This window comes from Falco rusticolus, chromosome 4 (genome assembly GCF_015220075.1).
Source record: "Falco rusticolus isolate bFalRus1 chromosome 4, bFalRus1.pri, whole genome shotgun sequence".
Classification (NCBI taxonomy): Eukaryota; Metazoa; Chordata; class Aves; order Falconiformes; family Falconidae; genus Falco; species Falco rusticolus.
In genome coordinates this window covers 81561960-81586703 of record NC_051190.1, presented here as the reverse complement: position 1 = coordinate 81586703, position 24744 = coordinate 81561960, and the positions used below count along the sequence as shown (strand labels likewise).

Below are 24744 nucleotides of genomic sequence, written 5' to 3'. Positions count from 1 at the left end.
TAGCGTGATATATGCAAGAGATTTTTAGTGCCACACTTTATAAGTAGGCCTCTTTTGAACATAATTTTTTTTAACTTCTCTAAATGCACATACTCATTGTGCTGGATCAGTTCCTTTCTGTTACCTTTTTCTTTGAACTATCAAATATATCATTTAGCTTAACATTTTAATAGACTTCTTTAAAATTTGCTCTCAATCTGTGATTTTTGTTAGAAATCAGGGTGTTTTTTACTAGATATGTGTCTGCATTACTGACATCTGATTTAGTTTTTTGAAGATGTTGGAATATCCAAGAGTCAGATTTGGCCATAATATAAAATCCTGTCTAACATTGTATGATTACTTCTTATAAAATGTAGTGACATTTAAAGGTAGTTATTCACAAAGTTGTTTAAAACCCCAAGGCTTATATATGTAATGAAGTGTGAAGCTTCCTTCATACTGAAGTTTCTTACACGCTGTCCTTGGCATTAACCAATACCATCGTGCATTAATGTTTTGTGTTGTTTCACAAATTTTATTCTCTTTGGGTCCCTCATCCTAGTTCTAGTTTCTAAAAAATGATCAAATAAATAGGTGCCAAGCCAGTGATTTCTTTAGAAGTGATATGGACAGTATTCATTTTTTGAAGATTAGGGCTGAGATGAACTGCTCTATTTGCTTTTCCTGTTTAAAACAGTGATATTGCAGTCAAGATTCTTGGACCTCCTCTTGAACTAAAGCATCCAAGACTCAGTTACCTAACCTCTTGGGAATCTCACTGCATGCAGGAAATAGCCTAGGCTCCCCTGTTTGGGTGTTTTGGGTTTTTTTTTTTGGGGGGGGGGTTGGTTGGTTGGTGTTGGGCGTTTTGTTTTCTTTTTTTTCCTGTGGCATAGGTTTGTCAGTCCTCTTAAAGAAAATGTGATCATATTGCCACAGTTGCTTAACATACTTGGCTACCCACAGCAGCTTGGGATGACTTGAACCACTGTTTGTATTAAGACTAGATCAAGGCTGAGTCAGTCTCCAGGTTTAAGGAGACTAGAGGTGGTATAAAAACCTTTAGATCTTTGGGTCCACATCTGTGTTAGAAGGCACTATATTAAGCTGGGATTTATTCCCTTCCTGCCAGAGAATCTGTGTCAGTGCTTCTTACCTGTTCAAACTTCTCCAGAAAGAATGGCGTGGGTTAATTGCTAGTGCAAACCCTAAGGCTTTATCAGAGGTAGCACAGAGATGTGTTTGGCCTGGTATGGAACGTAAATGGTAACATTTAATGAACTGCTTACTGGGTGCAGTTGTAGGGGGTGCAACGGTGTGCTTCATGCTCCGTTCTAGTGCAGAAGCTTTGTGCCAGCCCGTTTCCCTGACTAGTTTAAAGCCTTCTTGCACTTGTGAAGTGAGGAAAGTGGCTGGGCTGCAGTTAGGATTGGGGACACTGATTCTATTTGATAAACATCTGCTGTCTTAATTTATGGTGCTTTTTTGGGCAACCTAAAAGGACATGCTGGGTATGGTTTATAAATAGGATAAATGAGATACAAAGAGCAAGGACTTTATTATTATGATTTATTTATTCAGAGTTCTGGGAAATGATCTGACAACAGTTGAAAATATGATTACAGCAACATACTTCTGAGCCTTCCTCTTTCAAATAACCATCTGATTGTGATGTGTATCAGCACCAAAAGTTGTCAGTGGCTTAGAATCTGATGTAGATTCTGGTTTCATTCTGATAGAAAATAAGTATTTTATAAAAAGCCATTCAGCCAATTGATTGTGGTACTTTTAAAACAGGTGTATTTTGCCAAAGTGGTAAAGTACTCTTGAAGCATCCAACCTTTGCTAGCAGTTAACATGGAATTTTGATAAATAGCTAATCTCTTATCAGTGCGCTTATCAAACAATCAAGTATATTGTATGATTGGCTTTCAAGTTTCAGAATGCCATCCTGGCAATGTCAGATAATCTTTTCACATCATTGCATTAATTTGTGTTGTGACTGCACACTTTTCATCCATCTATTGCCTAGTCATTATGGAATGTCCAGGCACATAGACAGATGTTATGTGAAGTGGCCAGACATTGTGTAATAACTAGACTGAGATCTCATTTTCATTACAGCAGAATCTGGCATAACTATCTAGTCAAAAACAAACTTTGTGGAGGCACAGTCTCAGTTACAGTTGTATAGCATTCCATAATGAGTTAAAATGTTCCATTTTCTTCTTTTTTCAAGGAAAGACAGGCAACAGTGAAAAAAGAAAAGAGTTGCCCCCAGCAAATGAACAAACTGGGAGAACGGAACAAAATGCAAAGAGCAAATTCCGTCACCGTAGATGGACAAGGTCTTCAGGTGTGATTATTGTTATTTTAATTTTAAGGAGATACTTGTACATATGACAACGATGGAGTGAGCAATCTTTAAAGTGAAATATTTCCTATATGTTCACTTTCCTAATGTTTCACTTTTATATGTTTAATAGTACAGTAGATACATTCTTCCATCTCTACAGGAATCCTGTGGTGCAAATCTGCTTCTCAAGAGATTGGTAGGATTTCCCAAGACATTAAGAGGGAGGGAAAACTAGCTTTAAAACACTTGTATTGTGGGGTGAAGGTGAACTCAATTGTTCTATTAACTGTCATGCAGCACTATGTGAATTTACATTATAAATCTGAGTCCGTCTTGATAACTATTCACTCTTCTCATTTGGACCTGTTAATTAATAGATGGATGGAGTAGATTTCAAGGATTATTTTTGTCCAGATATTTCCGAGTAGAGTATTTGGCACATCAAAATTAAGAGTGGAGAGAATTAGGTGGTTTCAGTAATAATGATATCTAGAATAAAAATGGAAGAGTTTTCTATTTAAAAGAAAAAGTTGTGTTTGTGATGAGCTAATGTTATTTTAGGGAGGTGGCTTAGAGGCATATGCCAGTGGTTCTGCCTGAACTGCTTGACTTCTTTCCCTTGCTATATGAGTAGTTTTGAGCAAAATCAATGTTGACATATATGATGCTGCTGCTTCTTTACTTCCTCAGGAGTTTAATGATCATCGTGATAGAATGTGTTTAATATACATGGTTTACTGTTCTCTCTATCTTTTGATATGTTGCAGTTGAGGTTCAGTAAAATGTAGAAGATTCCATTGTCCTATATCAAATGCTGTATACCTTGTAATTATTTCATGACATACCTTATTGTGTCAGGATAGAAAGGCTTATATTATTGTTTCATCTTTTTAGGTTAGTGAAACATTCTTGTTACGACAACCCCCAAAAAGGGAAAAAAAGAAACCCAAACAAAAAAAACCCCACCCACAACTGTAAAACCTATGCAGTCACATGGCTGCTCCATTTATGGTCTAGTAGGATATTACAGCAATCTTTATTCTTGACTTTCAAGGGTGTTTCCTTCTATTTGCCATCCTTATAGGCTGCATTACTATCCAGATTGTCTGTAACAGAGCGTGAAGCAAAAAGGCTGGAGTATTCATGGAGAGAAAGCTCAAGAACTGCTTAATCAGTCACAGTGTGACTAATAAACTGGTGATAAAGGAAGCATGGCAGTTTTCTAACTCTTAGGTGATATCTGTGCAATCCCAGTGAGCCCAACTCTTCTAGACAGAGGACCATCTCTGGCATCTCCTTTCATTAGCAGTGCCATGTATCATTATGAATTTTGATTTTACTCTAAACATTAGATTGCTTACACTCATGATGTATTTTCAGGTATTTTTCAAGTCTCTGTTTCCCACTCATGTGATGCAGTGCCTGGGATATAATACCTGGTCTGTTCAAAATCATGAACTCCTAGCACCACTGAGTCTTGCAAACACAACATTAAATTATTAAAATTTCTGCTTTCAGGTTATTAGAGCATAAGATTAATAAATTTGTTAGTATGATCCAAAACTTAACGTTCTGTCTTCTGTTTCCATTATTAATCCAAAGCCTAGGATTAATCATTGCTTTTATTTATTATCACTTGAGAAAGTGAGAAAGAAAGAGTGAGGACTAAGATGGCAGAATAATTATTGAATGGATTTGAGGTGTTTTATGAAGTGCTTGGTATTGTTCTGTAATACCTCATCTGTGACATATTGCATAATGTAATACTGGTTTGTAATAATGGTGATAACATTAGAATTAGTTCTGCAGTGATGACCCTAATTTGCTGATTATTTGTTTTTCTCTGTTGGGTAAAACTGGTTTCAAGTAACAGGAATCCATCTTAGCACCAGCTATTAAATTTTTGGTTGGAATCAATAATAATAACCTGACCGTTGTGAAGGCTGAGTGGATCTCAAAGGATGCCGTAGTGAAACACTGGGATCAGTGAGACTATTAGGGTTGGGTTTTTTTTCCCGCTCACAGATTATATGATTTTGGAACTATTTCCACAAAGACATAAGGTTTCATGAATATACCTGGTAATTAATGTTATTATTTTGCCTAAAGGTGGTCTGGAGCAAAAAATTTCTGTAGCTGATCAAAGTATACTACTCTAATTCCCCTGTATCTGGCCAAACAGTGTTTCTCTGATTCTAATACTCTAATTTTGCTGGCATAGTCTCATTTTAAAATGATCTTCAGTGAACAAGAAAAGGACTTCTGTGACTTTTTTGGAACCTTTCTTATTTAGAAAGCTTGATGATTATATTAACTGCATGTTTGTCATTTGAGTTCCCAAGGTAACATGTAAAGGATACCCAGCAAATCTTCATCCTGCTTCTGTTAGACCTGTTTTCAGTATGGGAGAAGCTATATATAGTGGGTCCACCATATATATATATATATATTTAAAACTTTAGGTTACTTGTCCAAGAACTTAATGGAGATTGCCTTTAAATCATACTAGATTAAGGTTTGAAAATGTTCACCAATTAAGTCTAACCCTTTAGTTGCATTGTTTATTATATAGAAAGATCTGTGTTATCTGGAAAAGTAATATGCAGATCTGTAAGGAATTAAGAGACCCTATTTTGCAATTCAGTGGAATATGAACTGGTTATTAGATTTTTTTTGATGGTCCAAAACCTTCTACTTGTAATAATGTAGTTAAGTTTTGAAATAAAAGATTTAAAATAGAAACAAGTTCTTAATTCAGCTTTTGTTGAGAAAAGTATCAAGACCAAACCTTCCTTCCATCAGACAGCAGTGAGCAGATAACTTAGTGGCACTGGAGATCTGCACGACTTAAAGACAATTAATCATAGTTAAGCTCATTCATCTTGCTTCTTTCTAGCTAACCAGCATAATGATCAGGATTATTATTTCTAATTAGAGGAAGTAATAGATCATGTATAACCTTAGGATGAGTCCCATTAATTAACCTGCGTCCTAAGGGATTTCAGTAGGTAGTCCATCTCTGTCACAATGAGCACCGTTGGTTTACATTTAGTTCACAGGAACAAACATCATGGGAATTGGCTAAATAACTAAAATTGATTAAAACAGTAGATAAAAATTAAATATATGACAAACTTCACTATATCCTGCAATTTGATATATGTTTCAACATACAGCACTTTACTGTAACAACATACTGTGCTAGAATGTGATACCGAGTGTTTTTATGCTAGGTTTAATTCCACTGAGTTTGCTGGAGTTTTTCATTATTTGTGGTATATATTGCAACAGATTTGGATCCATTTTTTGAGAAGTTATAGATGGTGTTGATACTCTAGTTCCTAACACTTCCTACTAGAAGAAAAATGCTTTTACATGCCTATAGGATTATGTGCCTATGTTAATAGGATGCCTGTAAAACTTGTAAGCTTTCATGTTTCTTGGGTTCTGCCTCAAATTACATTTTATGAAATCTTCAGCTGAAAAACACCCTGTTATTTCAGGAATAAGGATTTGAAGCAAAAGCTTTCAATGTACCATTTTGAAACAGAGACAATCTAAGCTTCATCTCCTAAGTTAGTGTGTGACTTAGGAGATGTTGCCTTCAAAATCCATCTGCTTTTAACCATACTAGAATTGATATATGTCTAAAAATGATAATTTAAAATATGAATAATCTAGCTTTATGGTTTTAAATATATATATATTAGAGAGAGAGATAGTCTGATGTATTTTTTGTGTGCTCTTCAAGTCTATGGAGCAAAGGCAGTGAACATGCACATCTCATTTCAGTACTTGAAAGTGCAGCCTAACACTGTTACTTAGAAAGAAGGTGTTAGTTTGTAAAGCTAAACGTTAACGTGACCATGTACAACTTTCCAAGCACAAAAGAATTAAAAAGCGTGGTAGAATTCATTGTTTCCTTCAGTATATCCTCCTCCATTCTTTTCCTTAAGCTTTTTCTTCTCCCACATGTTTTCTCCTCTACTTTTTAGTTTTCTAGCTTTCTAAGGTGTGTAAAGGAACTCACTATTGTTATGGTGGTTAAATTTTAAAAAGTGTATGATTTCATATCATACCAAATATTGCAGGTTTCTGTAATTAAAAAAAATTATGTCAAGTTTAAAATTTCATATAGCTATATTTGACCTTTATAGTATAGTGTCCTTTCTCACTACAAAATACAGTTTCTTCATTGCTTTTTTCCATAGTAAATTGCTGTCAGAATCAGTGATGCATTTCTTGCATTTAAAGTTTTCTTCTGTATTGACGGATATAACCTATATATATCAATATTTCAATGGATTTATAAGTTAAAATGGTGTTGCAGCTGTAAGACAGCATTAAAAAGAAAGTCACTTGCAATTTCTGGCAAATTAATGAAGTAAGGATTATTGCAAATTATGGAATTGCTTCCAGCTGGATTACATAGCATAACATAGAGTTTGCATTAAGCTTTTTGTTTTCTGTCTACTATAGGAAAAAATGAATGCAACACACAGCATTAATGAGTGGCTGTGTTATTCCCTTCTTTTAGATCACTCCAGTTCCAGGCACTCATCCACTTTTAGTTTTTGTCAATCCTAAAAGTGGTGGGAAACAAGGAGAAAGGTAAGGGTTTTTTCTTTTTTTTTTTTTTTTCCTGTCTTTCTCTATTCTGATCTCTGTGATATGTTTAAAAAATGAACATTTAAAATTTGTAGATTAAAAGAAATCTGATATTTATTACTGTTATGCCCCACATTTAAACATCTCATTGCTCTGTTTAGAAGAGGTAGACGCTAAAATATAATTATAAATTTTGCAGTTAAAATCCTAGAATGATTTCTATAAAACAATTTAATTTCATATCAGCTATATTCAGTGTATGGTTTTGTGTGATTTGCATGAAGATGTGAATTGTTATCTTTTGCATTGCAACTTTTCTTTTAATCTCTGTAATAATTAAGCAGACAGGCTGATAATTTAAATGGGAAAGAGTATTCTATTTTTAAGGTATGATTTGCCTTTCACAGGTTCAGTGAGTAGATTCTTCAGCCTCTCCATAAGATTTCCTCCAAGAAACCTTTTGCTTTCTGTAGATAGGAAGCATTCTAAAAATCCAGTTAAAGTATTAAAGTCCAATCCCACAAACTTTGAAGACATACTTAATTTCATATATTTCAGTAAGTACGTTGATGTAAATTCAAAATGCCTAAATTTATGTTTAAATTTTAGTGTATCAGAGGAAAACAGAGTTAAGGTTCATTCTTCTCCTATTCTGTCCCTCAAACTCAGGCAGAAATGCTGAATTTTCTATCCCTTGAGCAGATTTTTCAGAGTGTATTTCAGAATCACAAGTGCTAACAATATGGCCATTTTTTATCATCACATATTAAATCCCCAAATTTTTATAGACTAGCTTACCATGTCAGTGCTGTAATTTATCCTTCATGTCTTGAAAAAGCTTATGGTCTTTTGGCCAGGATCAGACTGAAGATGACACCTGTGGATAGTGGGTGATGTGGATACCCAAAAGCACAAAAAGGAGGGATCCAGAGTGGTTCTAAAGCTTGGAACCAAGCAAGTAAACTGCAAGCAGGTCAGCTTTCCCTACCTCTTCCCCACCGCCTCCATTAGATTTCTTCTTTCAAACAGTGTTCCTTCAAGTAAACTAACAAAAGGGACAAAATCCTGCAGAGTAGGTGTTAAGGGAATTCTCAGAGCTGAAGAGCATTTAACCAAAACTGTATTCAAAGACCTCTGAAAGAACAGGTTATCGTTTCGAAGCTGATGATGTAATCCTTGAACTGGTGTACCTAGTTATCAGTAATGCCAATAATGCTGGCTGTTTCAAAGGCAGTTAATGATCTAAAAGTTGAGTTCTGAACAGCTTCAAGAACATGCCTTTGCAATCATAACAAAACAATGTGAGCCATGCTGGACCATGTTTCAGACACAGCAAGCAGTGTGAGGTAACCCTGGTCATCTCTGCAGTCAGGGGTGTTTTTGGAAAGTAATGCACTAGCATTTATCTTGACTTTTTTTATAGCACTAATACGAAGTGAGTGGATCAGGTATCCAGTTCGGAATTAGGGAAGTGAGAGGCAAGTTAGAGAGCTGCACTTACATAGTTAGTTATAACCTAGAAACAATTTAATTAAATGCTGTTTCACAGCTTTCAGTTCCCAGCTGGTAATTGGTCTCAAGTGTTACTATCTGAATGGGCTTAATGTGTGAGGGATGTCATTTAATGTTAGATAATCTCCAGGGTAAAAGCAAGTTTTAATCCTGACCCCCTTCCCAAGCACCTATTCCCATTCATGTGTTGCAGTCTGACACTTCTCGGTTTATGTTAATGCAACTGTTACTGAGGCCAAGGAGATCGCAGGATTGATTTGAATGTTAAAAAAATAATGCTTTATACATGCTTCATTCACTAACACCATTACCTACAAGTGTCATTACACAATGAAGTGTATAGTGTGAGGGCAGCCACCAGCAGCTGAATATAGTGAAGTATGAGATCCTTTTCCATTGGCTTTGATACCACACAAAATAAAATGTTACACTGCATACCAATGTGTCAGGGTTGCACTCAATATTTCTGTGTTAGGAGGAGCACGTCAAAAGGTCAACTGCATAGTCATGGAAACATATCTCAAGTCATTCACCAGCAGGAGATGATATCTCATGGTTAGATATAAAACTAGATTCAATAAGGTTAAAAAAATCCACATATGGACTAATTGATGAGAAGGGGTTTGCCCTCTGCCTTCTAAGTGTTAATGTTTCATATCAATACCAGTAACATAAAAAAATTATAAAATAAGGATGTTAAGAGTGCATATTATCTTGAAGATTTAATCAAAGGAGTGAAAACTTTTTCAGGGAACAGTAATATTTAACTCTTTTACTTTTCCTGGTGTTTTTTTTTTTTTTTTTCTTTTTCTGGCTGCTCCACAGGAGTAACTGGAAAGAAGAGAATCCTGTATTTCCCCCTATTCTCCTCTGATTTTGTGGCATTATATGTTGTGTAAAGTAAAATCACAGGACATTTGAAGACATAAATAACTTTTCAAAATGCAGAGTTATGGTGATTCAAGTCAGACTTCTTGATTATAGTGATGTTGTAATCTGCTCAGGTATTGAGAGGCTAGGAGTCAAGGATAGGCTGTAACAAAAGTAAGATTTCCATAGCAATGACGGGGAAAACCCCCAAAACTACAACCTGATAATTTTGTAGATGAGAATTTCATTATCTTGACTCATTCAGATTAGGGTGATCTTTTACTGAAAGCTATTCTTCAGTCTTTACTTAGGATTTTCTGTATTTAAGAGATCACAATGAATGAGGTTATGATTTCTAATTGACTTTCATTGAACACAGAAAGGTTATTGCAGATACTGTCAAGACTCCAGTGTTCCCACAGTTCCCCGTATGAGATTTTATGCCTTGCCATATGGTAACCCAGCCCATTTCATTGCCCTTAGACTTGGAAAGAATGTATGCATCCACCTGACAACCAGTTGAATAAATGCACTCCCTCAATAATACTCTGATATTTGCTTTAGTATGCCACATTTTTTTTCCAAATATCTCAAATGCAAAGATCTAAGGATCACTAGAAGGTAAAAAAGGTTAGGTGCTTTTGGAACAGGGGGGCGGTGAGAAACAAATGGATATGTAGAAAAAATGCATTCAGAACACAAAAATATTTCCTCTACAACCATATCTAATTACCTTGTCAATAAATTTTAAAACTTAGATTATTAGAAAGCCAGAGTTTTGCAAAATGTACAATGATAAATATTATTCTTCTTGACTAGGTTTCTCTTTTAAAACCCAATGTTATGACTTTCAGATAAAATTGCAAAATAAAGAACTATGAAAATAACCCAGTTATACTTAAGAGATTAATACTTATTGCCTATCACCTGAAACATAAATGCATTTACAGTTATTTGGACTTAAAATTATTTAGTCCAGTGGATAATACATATGCTCACAATAAAATAGAACAAAAATACAATTCAATGTTTATTAAGGAGAGAGTAGCAAATTAAAAAGATTAAACCTTTCACACACCAAAAAATTTTAATTGAAGATGGTATTGGATAGGAGTTCAGCAAATGCAGTCAAGTGTCTTCCTTAGGTTATATCACACTGTAACATGTTTTCAGTGATTGTGCATAAAATGGACAGATGTGGTTAATTTCATCAGAAGAAAAATGCAGTATGTCCATTTCATCCTGGGGCTAGCTGTCCTGTATGTCTGCTTGTAAGATCTGGCTAATCAAGACAACAGCTTTCAATAATCTGTGAATGGAATGTATAAATTTAGTTCAGCATTGACAAACTAGTTTCTTTCAGAAAAAGAATATAAAACAAACGTAGTGCCTCTAAAGACTGTTGTTAAGGGTAAGGCTTCTCACATAAGAGTCCTTCTAAATCATGGTATTGTTTTGTCATACTCATTACTTTGTTTTCTACTTCCCCATTTTCCAATTTATTTGCCTGAGCAGTAGGTGAGTTTAAACAATTGTTTCCTTGACAAAGGTGCGGTTGGATGCACTGGAGATCAGCTTCCGTACACTGACGTTTCCTGCTGACTCCACGTTCAGTGCCTGTACAGTACAGGTTGATGATATCTTTGACCTTTGTTGTTTTCAAATAACTTTGGTTCATAGTAGCTTTTCCCTCCTACCTTCTGATTAATCTGGCTTTCTTGGCTTTCTTTTAGCATTGATACAAAATGTAGAAGCAGTTTCAAATGATCTTTTCCAAATGCTGTCCATCTAGGAGAGATCACTAGCTTTGTTTTAATTTTGGGGAAGAGTCCTTGGCTTCTTTCTTCTCTGCCATTAGGGATAAATTAAGCCTATACTGACCACATCTTGAATAGTCACCCCCTAGATGTGTGAAAATGCATCCTCCAGTTGGTACAAGCCACTGCTATGGCCAGCTTTTCCCCCAGTGTAGTCAGCTTTACTGCCAGTTTCGAATTGCCAACGCATTTCTGTCTCTCTTTCTTTTCTCTCTTTAAAGGAGTGATCTTAGGACTTCAGAAGATAGCTCAGTCTAACTTAGCCCAGGGTGCACTCAAGAGTATTTTCTTCACGTTTAAAGATGATCCCAGCCCTCCTGGCCACTCCTGCTATGATTTTCTGCCTCCTTAGTTAATGCTAGCCCAACTGTTCTGAGGTTTTTATGAGATCATGGATGTGATTTAAGTGAAGGGAAAAAAATGACGATGGAGATTTTTTTTTCTGAGGATTTGAATTTTAAATTGAATGTTTAGTTTTCCAGATCACAGAATAACCTTGCAAATGGTTACGGAAGCACAACTGTTTGTTGATAAACAGTGTCGTCATGGGATAAGAACCTGCTGGAGATGGTAGTGAGAAGTGGCAATTTCATGAACTGGCTTTGCTCATGCAATTGCATTCCATCACAAAAAGCTGTCTTTTGGGGCATTACCCACTGCACTGCCTCATGGCTTTGTCAGCGCAAATCTCTAGTCACAAAGAAAGCATGTCCGATTCCTTGCTTCTATGTTGAAGCAAGATGTTCAGAGACGTGCCAGTATCAGTAGGTGGTTTAGTACTGCAGGTGCCAAACTGGAAGGCTAAATCACTGTCCACTTCTTTGTCTTGTGTGTGTCAGGCTGTGAGGTCTGGTTACAGTTTAGTGTGAAGGCAAACACAGTTTCTTCCTCTTTTTTGGAGAATGTATGAATGGGTATGAACCATCAATTTATGAATTTTACTTAGACTAGCATACATAAATATGTCACAGTAACTTCAAACACGATGTGTCTTTTCTGGTGAGTTGTCATAGAGTGATTATCTGGTATTGATGTTCAACTAGTACCTGTGAATGGTATGCACTTAAATCAAGTGTTGTTCAATGTACTCTCTTCATTACTGAGTTACCTAACTCCCCCATTAATAAGAAGTCTTTTATAGAGTTTCACTGATAACTGGCAACAGTATTTTGAGTGTAGATAATGGCTAGTGTGTTTTGTAGCTCCAAACTTTCAGGCAAACAACTCTTAAGCCTTTGGGATTTCATAACAATACTGTTCATGAGCTTCTTACGGTCAGCTGCACAAACTAAATTAGGCATCTTTGACCAGGTTAAAGCCTATATGCCACTGAGAAGCAACTTACACATACTAACTAGAAAATTAAAAATAGGATCCTTTTACAATGGTAGGGTGCTGCAAATGAAATGGAAATACACCATGTTGTAAATCCTCTCTCAAATGTCTGATTTAGCTGTCATCACAGCCATTGGCAATGATGTGTGCATGCCTGCAAAGTGAAACCACTCATTTCACGCTGACTTTTTCTGTCAGGAATGGCATCAGGAATAGATTGTGGGTGTGTTTGAACACAATGCTTTATGAAGAAGCTGATATTGCTAAATAATTGAGAAGTTAAGAAATGTTTCAATTTGGTAATTTTATGGGTAATTACAAATTTGTTTGCATTCAGTATTCTTCCACCCTTGTCTTCTACCTAGCTTGATAAATTCTGCATTGCTATTAAGAAAACAAAATTTTAGAAGTCCCTCAATGAGCACATAGATTGTGTCTAGACAGTTTTATTCTGCTGAATTTGAAAATGTGAACATTTTAACTTAAAATCCAGCTCTTATTGTGTTTTTATTTAAGGAAGTAAAAAGAAATGAGATATTTCAGTGGAAAAAATAAATTCTTTCTTAAAAGCATTAAAATACTAATTAGCTTGATGATGTTAACATTAAAACTAAAAGCAAGAAACTGGGGGTTATAATTTTAATTATTGCTACAGATCCCCAGTATATATTTATCCATTCTGAGCTCCAACTTTTCCGTGTGCTTACTTGTTTCTATGTAAGAAATAAAGCGGCTACCACATTGTAATCAGTGCAGAAAATTACATTTCTAATACTTGTAATGAAGAAACAAAATATTTGTCATACCTTTAGGATAAGTAACTTCAAATTTATAAAGTTACAGGTTTTTAAATACTCTGCCATTTAAGGAAATACTTGCTGGGGGTAGGACAGCAAAAGGGTTCCCTTATGGGGTAGGAGAACACTTTTCATGCTCTTTCAATAAATTGCTTCCTATTATTCAGATAATTTTAAAATACGGGTAATTTAAGTAAAACAATGGTTTTGAATCTTTTTCATTTTCTTCCCATTAAAATATAATCCAACGGAGATGTAGCTGACAGTAGATTTGCTTTCTCAGAGTGTCGTTCAGCCGATGGGGACATTTTTGGTGGGTGGCAAAGCCAATTTGCTTTTGCAAGTAATTATACTTGTAATTTTATATTAGCAATAAATTTCATAAATCTCTCCTTTACCACGGAGTTACTTTAACAGGAACCGATGTAGTTTTCCAGATGCTTTTTTGACTCACCTTTTCTTGTGTCATTTTAATGCTTATCCTTTTTTTTTTTTTGTCTATATACAGCATTTAGTTAGTAGATAGCTTTTAGTTCTTCTGCCTCAATTTTATGTCCACAATACACTGTATGTGTAAATTATAATTGCTGTGTTCACATATTTATTTGTATAAATGAGATCCTGCAATTCAAATAATTATAGTATGTGTTAACTTAATTCTTTCATTTGCTAGGTTAAAAAAAAAAAAAAATACATCCAAGCATGTAAGTAAATATTTTCTCCTTGTCTCTTTTACCTCTTCAGAATTTATAGAAAATTTCAGTACCTTTTAAATCCTCGCCAAGTTTATAGTCTTTCTGGAAATGGACCAATGCCAGGGTAAGTCTACAGTTAATATTATTACGAGGAACTCATTTAATAAAACGCTACATAATCAAATGAACAGACTGAGCCACATATAGCACGTTTTGAATGTATCGACACTACAGACCTCTGACAGGCTGCAGAAATTTACAGGTACTAGTTGTTTACATGTACAAATAAAACTACGTATCATGTGTTTTACTGATAACCATGCAGTACTCTGTAAGAACTGTGGGATAAATTTCACTCTGTTTGCAGCTTTTACTGCTATATCAGCGACATGAGTTCACGTGGCAGTTACTTTCATGTTACAAATATCAAGCGGCCTCACAGACTGACTTGCAGGACATATATTTCTTGTACATAAACACATATGTGCACATACATATGTGTCTGTAATGTATATACTGTACGTACATATATTCTTACGCATGTCAGATATAGAATGTTGTTTCAAATTACAGTGGCTGCACCCTCCTTATCAGTTCCATGATGTAGTGGGCAGAAAATGACTGGACAGGCCAGATTGTGCTGGCTGTGACTTTTTACAGGGACTGAAGTGTTATCTGAACCAGGTAATGTCACAGTCACTTGCCTAACATGCTGCTTCCATGCTTCTTTCTATTTTGCCTTTATGTGAAGACAGGAGAATTACAGTATATCAAATACCAACTTTTGCCATCTGTAATTGTTTCCTTTTTAAGGAGTGGGTGCTTTGGTAGAAGAAAACAGGCAGACCAGCACTGAACATCTGGTCTGTGCATCAGTTTGTGTGTATTGCATGTTATTTAGTTATGTCACTGATACGTGAAATTTTACATCAGTCAGAAGAGTTGCAGAAGGATGTTAGGAAATACATGTTCACTGATGTGAAGTTTACACTGTTGTTTAAATAATTTTTAAAAGAAATGTCTTAGGAGTTTTTATTGCTTTAGACTTTTTTTTCTTTTAATTTGGAGGAAAATAAAATGAAGGTGGAAACGTACGTGGTTTGTGCCTCGCAAAGTTATGTTTCAGTTATATTTCAATATATCATAGCTGTATTACTGGAAAGAGTATGCTTGGACAGTTTCTGCCAGTATTTCTGATTTTAAGGCCAAATCTACAGGAATCTATTCTCTCTGAAAACTATTCTGTCAGCTGTCCATTTATTGTGTTAGGCGTGGGATATGTCTAGCACTGATGAAAGTGAAACACAGATTGGGCACAATCCTTTCCGAAGTTAAGATTCTTAGGATATCTTGCACTGCAGTGTGGCTAATATGCCTCCAGAATGATGCAAAACCTGCTCAAAAATAGAAATAAAGACAATGCATTATTTCTTTCCTGCCTGCAATTTTATCCTATACTTTAATGCTAGTGTTGTTCTTTCATTACTTAAATTATATTTGTTCATGTTTTGTTAAGCTAGTCTTGACACATGGAAAATTTAAGTAAACTTACTCCAAAGAGTGACTAGAAGAATTGCAGAAACGCATTTCAGGAATTTATAACAAAATTTAACCGAGAGAAAACTAGTAACCAATATTTTTTTTTTACATCCAGTATAATAGAAATGCTATACTAAAGACTGAGATGACAACTTTTAATACAACTGAAATTGTTTTTTCAAATTAATCTTATTTCATGGAATTATTTTTTTTTATAAATAAAAATCAAACCCCACTTACTGACTGAATGTCCATCCATTACTGACTGATGGTTTTCATGTTGTGATGTAAAGGAAAATGTATTTTAAGGCAGAAGCACAAGAGGGCAGTGTTAAGTTCAATCTGAAACCCTGCACTGAAGCGATTTAAACTTCAGTCTTTTGAACTGGGACAGTTTCTAAGAAAATTTTTTAAACTTCTCTTCCTATTAGGAATCAAAGTAGTTTTACTTCAGAGTCACTTTGAAGAAATTTCTAATTAAATTTCAAACAGACACTGCATTATATTAAGCTTGTTTTGGTATATTTTTTATTCATTCCACAGAAATGAATAATCCTTAATTTCCAGTTTATCTCCTGCCATCGCTTCTTGCCCCCGGCAATACTATGTAGGCTGTATATAATTTGTCCCTTAAGTGAGCAATTGAATAAACTCTTTATTTCACTTACCAGTCATTGTTTCTCTTTCTGCGAGGGCTGGATTGTGTAATAAAACCTGCCCATCCATCCACTCACTCATCCATCTCTATAATGCCAGTTAGAGTGGGTTGTCAATCAAAACATTACATGTATTTAATATTGTCATATGTGTAATTTAGATTGGAATAGAAGAGTGGGGGGTTGTACAGCACAGAGAAAACCAAAAGTATATTCTTCCTACCAATTACTGTTATTTAGTGAAAAGGGATGAACAATATATATTTATTTTAAAGCATTTATTATTATTGTAATACATCTTAATTTGAGCCTGAGATTTTTTTTTCTTTTAAATATTGTTATCAAATGTTTCACTCAACCTATAGAATGTTTATAGTTTTAGGGTAGCATTTGCATTTTTTTGGTAGAGGCATGCTGTCTGTTTTCACCCACAAATTAATGTGTTGGTTTTTTTGGTTTTTTTATGATGGTATTTTTTCTCATATTCTGCTGTCATCAACCAAGACGATAACATTCGCGAGTTTTCTGACTTTGGCCAACATTAATTAAAATTTGCAGTTCATTTCTGTCAAATATCTAAGTATCTCCTGTTCAGATATTAGGGAGAAAGACAAGAGAACTAGGAGACCAATATAATCCTAAATCTTAGGGGAACTACGAAACCACTATGTTGTTTTTCAAAAGTCAACAGCTCAATCACTAGGCCTGTTGTTCTTTCTCTGCAGTGGGATAACCATGTTCTTTCACAGGAATGTGTTGGAATAGGGCTCCTTAGCAGACCTGAGCTGAAACAGGGTTAAAAAAATCTTCTTTAGAGGAAGAGGAGCCACTTGTGGAGTCCCATATTTGAACTTCTTTGAAATCTGGAGATAATAAAATTCATTTTTCCTTTTTAATCCTCACCCTTAAAAAACCCAAACCAAAACAAAAATAAACCACCAAAATGCAACAAACAAAACCACCTCCTCCATGTTTCACAATATCAGTTATTGTACATTTTTTTCATAAATATGCTGGCATGTAGCAGGTCAGCAGGAAAATATTTTGAACAAGTTGGCAATGAATGCCCCATCCCTGGAAGTGTTCAAGGCCAGGCTGGATGGGGCTTTGAGCAACCTGGTCCAGTGGAAGGTGTCCCTGCCCATGGCAGGGGTGTTGGATTTAGATGATCTTTAAGTTCCTTTCCAACACAAACCATTCTGTGATTCTGTGAATTTCAGTATTGCCGTATGAATGTGCAGTTACTCCAGTGGTTGTTCACCTACTTTCATAATAGATGGGATGGTACTTGGAGAACTGCAGGGACAGCAACAAAGATGTTTCTTGTAGCTTCTTAGCATGCCTAAGCTAAGTTTTTGAGAGCTGTTTATGCCAAGACTTGTACACATTTTATAAATATATATATATATATATAAACATACGTACATGATGCAAATAAATTGCACAGTAGCCAAGTTTCTGACATGGATTCCTTTGCAACAATGGAAACTGACCTGCTGCGAGGCCTGAAAATCAGCCAAAGGGCAACAGTAGACTTTAAACACTGGCATAATAATTAATGATTTAGGTATTTTTATTTGGGAGTAGAGAGATACAGGTGAGCTGGAGAAGCCCTGTAAGCCTGAGCCCAGGCATAAAAGGTATTCCACAGTTACAGGCTGCTGGTTAACAAAGTGACGTGAAAATTGCCAGCCTGATACATTGTGTAATTTGTGCCTAGCACCTGTGTTTTCAGCCTTGAAAAGAGTTTCCCTGTTTGGTTGTTGTATCTCTATAGGAGTCTTCTACTTCTGACAACAACTGTTATTGTGGATTTAATGATCTTGAAGAATCTGAAATTCTGTTATTGTTCACCTCACAGAGAGGTGAATAATAGCTGGATGAATAGCAGTCGAGTCACAGATCCACACGGCTCTGTAGAGAGGTCACTGTTTCACAAAGGTTTTGTCCCTCTGAAAAGGCTCCTGTTCCCTTAAGTCTATTATGTAAAGTGTCTAATTTATGTTATTTTTATACTCCATAATAGAAATTATATCCACTGAAGTTGTATTTCTTTGTAACTTCCTTAAGCATTTAATTTGGAGAGCATGTATTTTTAAAATTTTCTCTGCAAGTTTACCTCAACAGGCCTTTTTAAATCTTAAATTTTGTCCACTTACAAGATGCCTGAGAGTCAAACTGAATCCCTACAACTTACCCTGTAATTTAGTTGGGAATCTACACACCTGGGCCTTTATAACTTCACAAAGCAATAGGCCTATTTTGAAAATTATACTATTTTCCCTGATTATTGGAATTGATTGCCAGAGCATTTCTTTGCGCTTCGACATTTGGAATATCCAGAGTATTCTGGGAAGGCTTATACACCAAGAATATTTTGAGAAGACAACTGCATAGGTATTTTCTTCTGAACAAAACCTTGAACCTGGTCCATATTTCTTTGAAAGAATTACATTTTTGCCAAAGAATGGCAAAGCAAGCCATGGTGGGTTGGTTGTACTCTATTGATTAAGGTTACTGTTGTGCACCGTAAATCAGTAGTACTTAGAACTCAGTAAGTTTTCACACGTGAAACTTAAACCTTGGGTTTACAGATAAATTTTCATGAGCTGTAAACAGTATTTTTACATGTGTGCCATCTGTGGTGTTTGCTGCATAAATAGCACAATCTTTAAATACTGTAAATATCACCAATTTCCACTGCTGTCTCGGTCTAGACTTACAAAGTTTTGAGCCAGATTCATTCACCTCTCTCTTAATCACTATAATTGTTCAACAGTGAGTTTGCCACGTGCTTACAGGCTTTGTCTGAAGTCTATTTCAAATGCCTTTGCTGTGTCATTTAGCCTGCTTATTAGTTTGCTTTTTCTCGTTCTTGAACTGGTTCTTTTTTCTTGGTGTCATGATTTAACCCTGGGCAGTAACTAAACACCACGCAGCCACTTGTTCGCTTCCCACACAGTGGGATGGGGGAGAGCATTGGAAGAGTAGAAGAGAGAAAACTTGTGTGTAGAGATAAAGACAGTTTAACAGGTAAAGCAAAAGCCATGCACGCAAGCAAAGCAAACCAAGGAATTCATTCACTGCTTGCCATGGGCAGGCAGGTGCTCAGCCATCCCCAGGAGAGCCAGGCTGCATCATGTGTAACAGTTACTTGGGAAGACAAGCACCATAATGCCAAATGTCTCCCCCTTCCTCCTTCTTCCCCCAGCTTGCATATACTCAGCATCATGTCATATGGTATGGGATACCTCCTTGGCTAGTTCAGGTCAGCTGTCCTGGCTGTGTCCCCTCCCAGTTTCTTGTGCCCCTCCAGCCCTTTCGCTGGCAGGGCCTTAGAAACTGGAAAGTCCTTGGCTTAATATAAACATCACCCAGCAACGACCAAGAACATCCGTGTGCTGTCAACATTGTTCTCACACCAAATCCAAAACACAGCACTGCACCAGCTGCTAAGAAGAAAATTAGCGCTATCCCAGCTGAAACCAGGACACTTACTTGTTCAGCCCCCAAAATGCTTTTGACTATTAACAGTTAAGTTACTTCTGAATGTATGGAATCCAGCATCTACCTCACCCACTATTTAGCCTATATTGGTTCACTTTTCCCCACAAATGCTTCTGTATTTCTTCTTCTGACTGGCATGTATCTCTCCCAAATCTGTAAGGTTTCTATCTTGTGGGTATTATGCAGATAAATAAATCTCATTCTTGCTGGGATCATAGGTTTGACACTATCATTATTGTTCATTATCTGTATCAGAATGATTTGGGGCTATCTACTGACTATAATGCTATACTGTAAAAATAGATTGGTAATACATCTTAAGGAATAGTTAAGGAAAACTTAAGTTTTGGTTAGACAGGACTTTGAGCAACCTGTTCTATTGAAAAACTGTCCCTCCCTGTGGCATGGGGGTTGGACTACATGATCCTTAAAGGTTCCTTCCAACCTGACCCATTCTATAATTCTATATTGATGGGTTTTTTGAGTGTGAAGTATATCATATGGACCAATGTTTTCAGTGTTGGGTACCTGACAGTAAAGTATCTCCTAGATTCATGGAGTCCCTTCAATATCCCATGTGATTACACACTAAAAGATGAGGATCTTGTTTTTCTAAATGTGCCATCATGGTTTTTAACAAGCAAGATTTTAAATTGGCGGTCAACTTTACCTTTAGAAAGTATGAACCAAAACCCACTATTTTTAGCTGCAATATATGTATCTGCCAGTTAACTGTTGCATGTTAAACTGCTATATATTGTCCCATGCAATGGTAAACTGGATTTCTTGAAACTATTTTTATTAATTTACTGGAATTGCTGTCTCATTAATGGTGTCATTACAGTGTACAGAAAACTCTTAACTGGGAGTTGTAATGAGGTTAAAGTGTGTTTGTTGTCCAGTTCCGTGGCCAGCTCAGCTTGGCAGTCTAAAAGAGGAAAAACTGTGTTAAAGTTTTCATTCATATTCTCAAGCAAATTACCATTTGTTGGTGATTGTATTTGCTTTGTTTAGTAAAATGACAGCAATATGATCATTACAATAAAGGAGTAAACATCTCAACAATGGAATTGCTTTGTCTTTCAACTTGGTGCTTTCCTAAGCATAGTTATTTAAGAAGAATCAATGGTGAGGTGAACATCTAAATTAGTGAAATTGTTAGATTAAACCCGGCATTGTGAATTCACAAGTGGACAGAGTATCTAAATTAGAGTTCACCTTCAAGTGTCAGTTATCCATCAGATCGGTCCTTTGTCAGCATAAATCTGTTAATGAAGGTTTGGCTCTAATTTGCTTTGAGCTGGTGGTATTTGGGGTGAACATTTATCTTTCATTCACTTCTGTTCACAGACAGCATAAATTCTATTCTAATATGTGAATGTTTTACTAGTTAATTTGTAATCATCAAGCTGATAAGTTGCAGATGCCATTCGAGAAAATTTTGATAATATTACTGTATTTGATTTATGCCATACTTTATGAAAAATAAATATTTATTGAATTTAATGATTTTACATATTTATTGGTTCAGTATTATTGTCTCAATACCTTTGAGACCAGCCTACTGTATCACTGTGAATATAGAAGTTTTGAAACAGAAGTCATAACAAATAATTTTTAATACAGTTTCTTTCTAAATCATAACTCAAAGCTTCTTAAGTCCTCTATGTTGCAGCTGATTACCATTACATGCAAGTATTGTAATTGGCAAAGTTCATGTACTGTCTATAGTAATACTGGCTGAGAAGCTATGAGATAAAAATATTTACAAATTTTACTGATTATCTATTTCTAAAGTACTCTCCTTTTCCAAAAAAACGAATCCAAATTATTCAGGGGTAACTGTAAAACCAGCTCAGTAAAAACAGCATTTAGATTATTTAAGGGAAGATTTCTCTAATGCAGGCAGGTACTAAGTTCTGTTCTCTTTTTTTTTTTTTTGCACTTTGAACTTTTTGCAGTGGAGAAATGTACCAAATTAAAGAGTATTTTTGTATCCACTGATAATTTGCAGTGGATTATTCTTTGCTTGGGCTGTTAACACTTCTGCTTTTTGCTTCCACTGTAAGTGAAGGAAGACTGGCTGAATGATTTCACACAGTGCTGCTGTTGTGCCGCCTTGTGTGGCTGAGCACATGAAATAGCTGCATAGTGCACTGCTTCTAGGTGCCGTTTAAAATAGTTTTACTGTGAGTGGGACAGGAAATTCTAAAGCAGTTCTAAAAAAATTAAGGAGAGGTGAGAGGGTGGGTCTGTGTTATCTGTGCATAAATCAATCAAATTCATGATTCAATATCAAATATTTAAGTCCTGTAGCACTGATGGGTTATTCATCAATAGTTTTTCTGCGTTCATATGGGTTTGATGAGGTGATTATGGGAAACTGAATTAGAATAGCATAGCTAGTTGAAACAGTTGCCATCTTTCAGGTGGAAATTACTAATTTATTAGCACAAACTCAATAATTGCCTGTGTGTGTGATCCTTGTCTCTGGCAAAATAAAATAAAAATAGGTTGGTATCAAGCACCTTCAGTGGTTTAAATTATTTGTTTTACTTCCAGCAGGTAGGAAACTGGATTAGGGAAGACTAAAACATGTCAATTTTCAAGAGAGCTATCCAGATGAAGATACATATTGATAGGTTTTTCAGCTCAGTCTTATGGTTGAGCCTGTGTCCTATGTTAATTATTGACCATGGACCAAGAACTACGTCCGTTCTTATGAAATTTGTAGAATGTTAAAAGTCTAGAGATACAGTAAAAAAAAAAAAAAAAAAAAAAAGGAAACTGCAGTTTAATGATATGAGAATTCAATCATGAGGCAAGAATTAGATGATCTTGTCAATTTTGATGATAGAAATACAATCAAATATAATAATCTCTTGTAATCCGCATTTAGAGATTGATTGTATTGACCTTCCTCCATAGGAAAAAAAAAAAAAAAAAGGTTCATTTTCCAGAATCATCTAACAATTCACCTAGCAAAAATATCCTGCTGTTTTAAAGCCTTATTGTGCAGCCATACTTTTTTGTGTCTTCCTGTGGATTATTATAGTTTTCGCTTTTCATCTTTTATTCCCCAAAATATCAGGAGTTGGTTTGTTGTGTGGAACAAGATGTTAGTAAAAGTTCTGCTGATCTTTCTCGTTGCCTTATTGCCAGTGATTGAAGAACAGGTGTAATTTGGGTTACAGTCTCTCACCCTAATGTTCTTAAGTACCATTCCAGCTCTGCTGACTTATGTTGTGATGTAGGAAAGATTTTTACTATAATGTCTATAAAAATCAGGCCTGTATAAAATAATATCTACCTATTCTTATATCCATAAATAAAAGGGGAATTTTTTTGGTGGCAATATTTTTCTTCATTAAAATATATCAAAATAACGTGTTGTATTAAATGACAGTGTGAATTATAGTACAAATTCATTTGATACCAATAAAATACATGTTTTGAAGTTGCTGATTTACCTGTTTCATATATTCTATTTAATTTCTGTCAGTTATTTATGTAATTTCTGTAAAGTTTATTAGTATATGGGACATTTGTGCTTTGTACTTAATGTCATGCCAGTTATATTGTGCTATGTAAAGAGTAATTGTCCAAACTGTTAAAAAGTCATCATCATAATTTTTTAAAAATTAGAGAAAACTTTTGGGAAAGAGACCCATTGTAAGTAGTGTTTTATGTTTTTATGTTGTTTGATGTTTTTTATATATACGTAAAATTGTTACATAATTTTATAAACGAATTCAAGAAAATAGGAATTAATTTTCTATTCTGGTTCTTTACCTTAGTCTGATAAAGCCTTTACGATGGCTTCCACTTTTTTATTTCCACTTCAAATAATTTTAACCAAGTTCCTCTCCAACGATTTATTCTTTTTCAAACCACATAAAAATGTTCTTTGAATAAGAGGCAACAGGTACTATTAAAACACTAATTGACTAATGCTGTCTTGTTAGGCAATATTTACTCTTAAGTTCTAATAAGAAATCTGTCAAATCCTTTCTTTACAGTTATAACATCTATTGAGTTTGAATGAAACCTTATAAATAGGAAACCATGTTACTTTCCCAACTCTTAATGTAGGCTGCACATTCTAATTCAATGAATGAAATTTATTTACATATATAATTATACAACTATATTTAATTTTATAAATTAATTTGGTTTTATAAATATTTATATCTGTTATAGTATATTTATATACACTACATTTATGTATGCAAATATAAAATGTAAGGTATATTATACTTTTATATATTTAATTATATATTTATATAAAATATGTATCTTTTAATATTAAAATTCATAAAAAGAAAGTAATGCAAACTTAGTGCTGTACAATAAAATGGTTTGGAAAAATCGCTGTGTATGAATATAAAATGCTGCAGGCTAAATATAAGTGAAGCTGAGAATTTTTCTGATGATACGTTTTTGTCAGATTCCTCAATCCTCCACTTTCTTGAGTAGTTATAATTTTTTGATGAAAATTAAATATACAGTCAAAACAGAAAAGGAATGTTTGATAGCCATATGGTAAAGATGCTTTTTTATAAAAGGGGAGATGGAGGTTTAGGTTATGTTCTGCCCATCTGGATTAATGTTAGCATCAACCCTGTACTTCCGGTGTTGGTTAGTTTGTTTGGTTGGTTCATTAATTTGTTTTTTCTAGACTTTGTTTCTGACATCTATTATACGTGGTAAGAATGCTTAAATATTTATAAAGTTCCTACCCTGCTGTCACCTCTGTGCTGTAATTTGATTTTAAATTAATCTGAAATGCCCTCAGTACTGGAAGCAATATAATTAAATCCACTAACTTTCTACAGACCAAACACATTGGTTCGAAATGGGTGATGCGAGGCATTTATCTCTTTGCCAGACCTCGTGAGCTGACAGAGATGCACACCTGTGCGCTAGGGCATATCTCAGTGCCCACTCTTACAGTGGTAGGAGGTGACTTCCAGCAGAGGGTCTTTCAGCACATATGCTTATTAGAAGATGTGTTCTCCAAATATACCCAGTCAGATTTGGCACATGATGTTTTGGATGGGAGGAGATCCT

General features: G+C 35.1%; 1 protein-coding gene across 1 annotated transcript in view; it reads left to right on the top strand.

The window, feature by feature from the left end:
- DGKB (diacylglycerol kinase beta) overlaps positions 1–24744 on the top strand; it is a 363209-nt gene that overhangs the window by 129021 nt on the left and 209444 nt on the right. Inside the window, 3 exon segments of the mRNA XM_037387123.1 lie at positions 2222–2338; positions 6876–6949; positions 14022–14096. Of these exon segments, the coding sequence (XP_037243020.1) occupies positions 2222–2338; positions 6876–6949; positions 14022–14096 (266 nt within the window).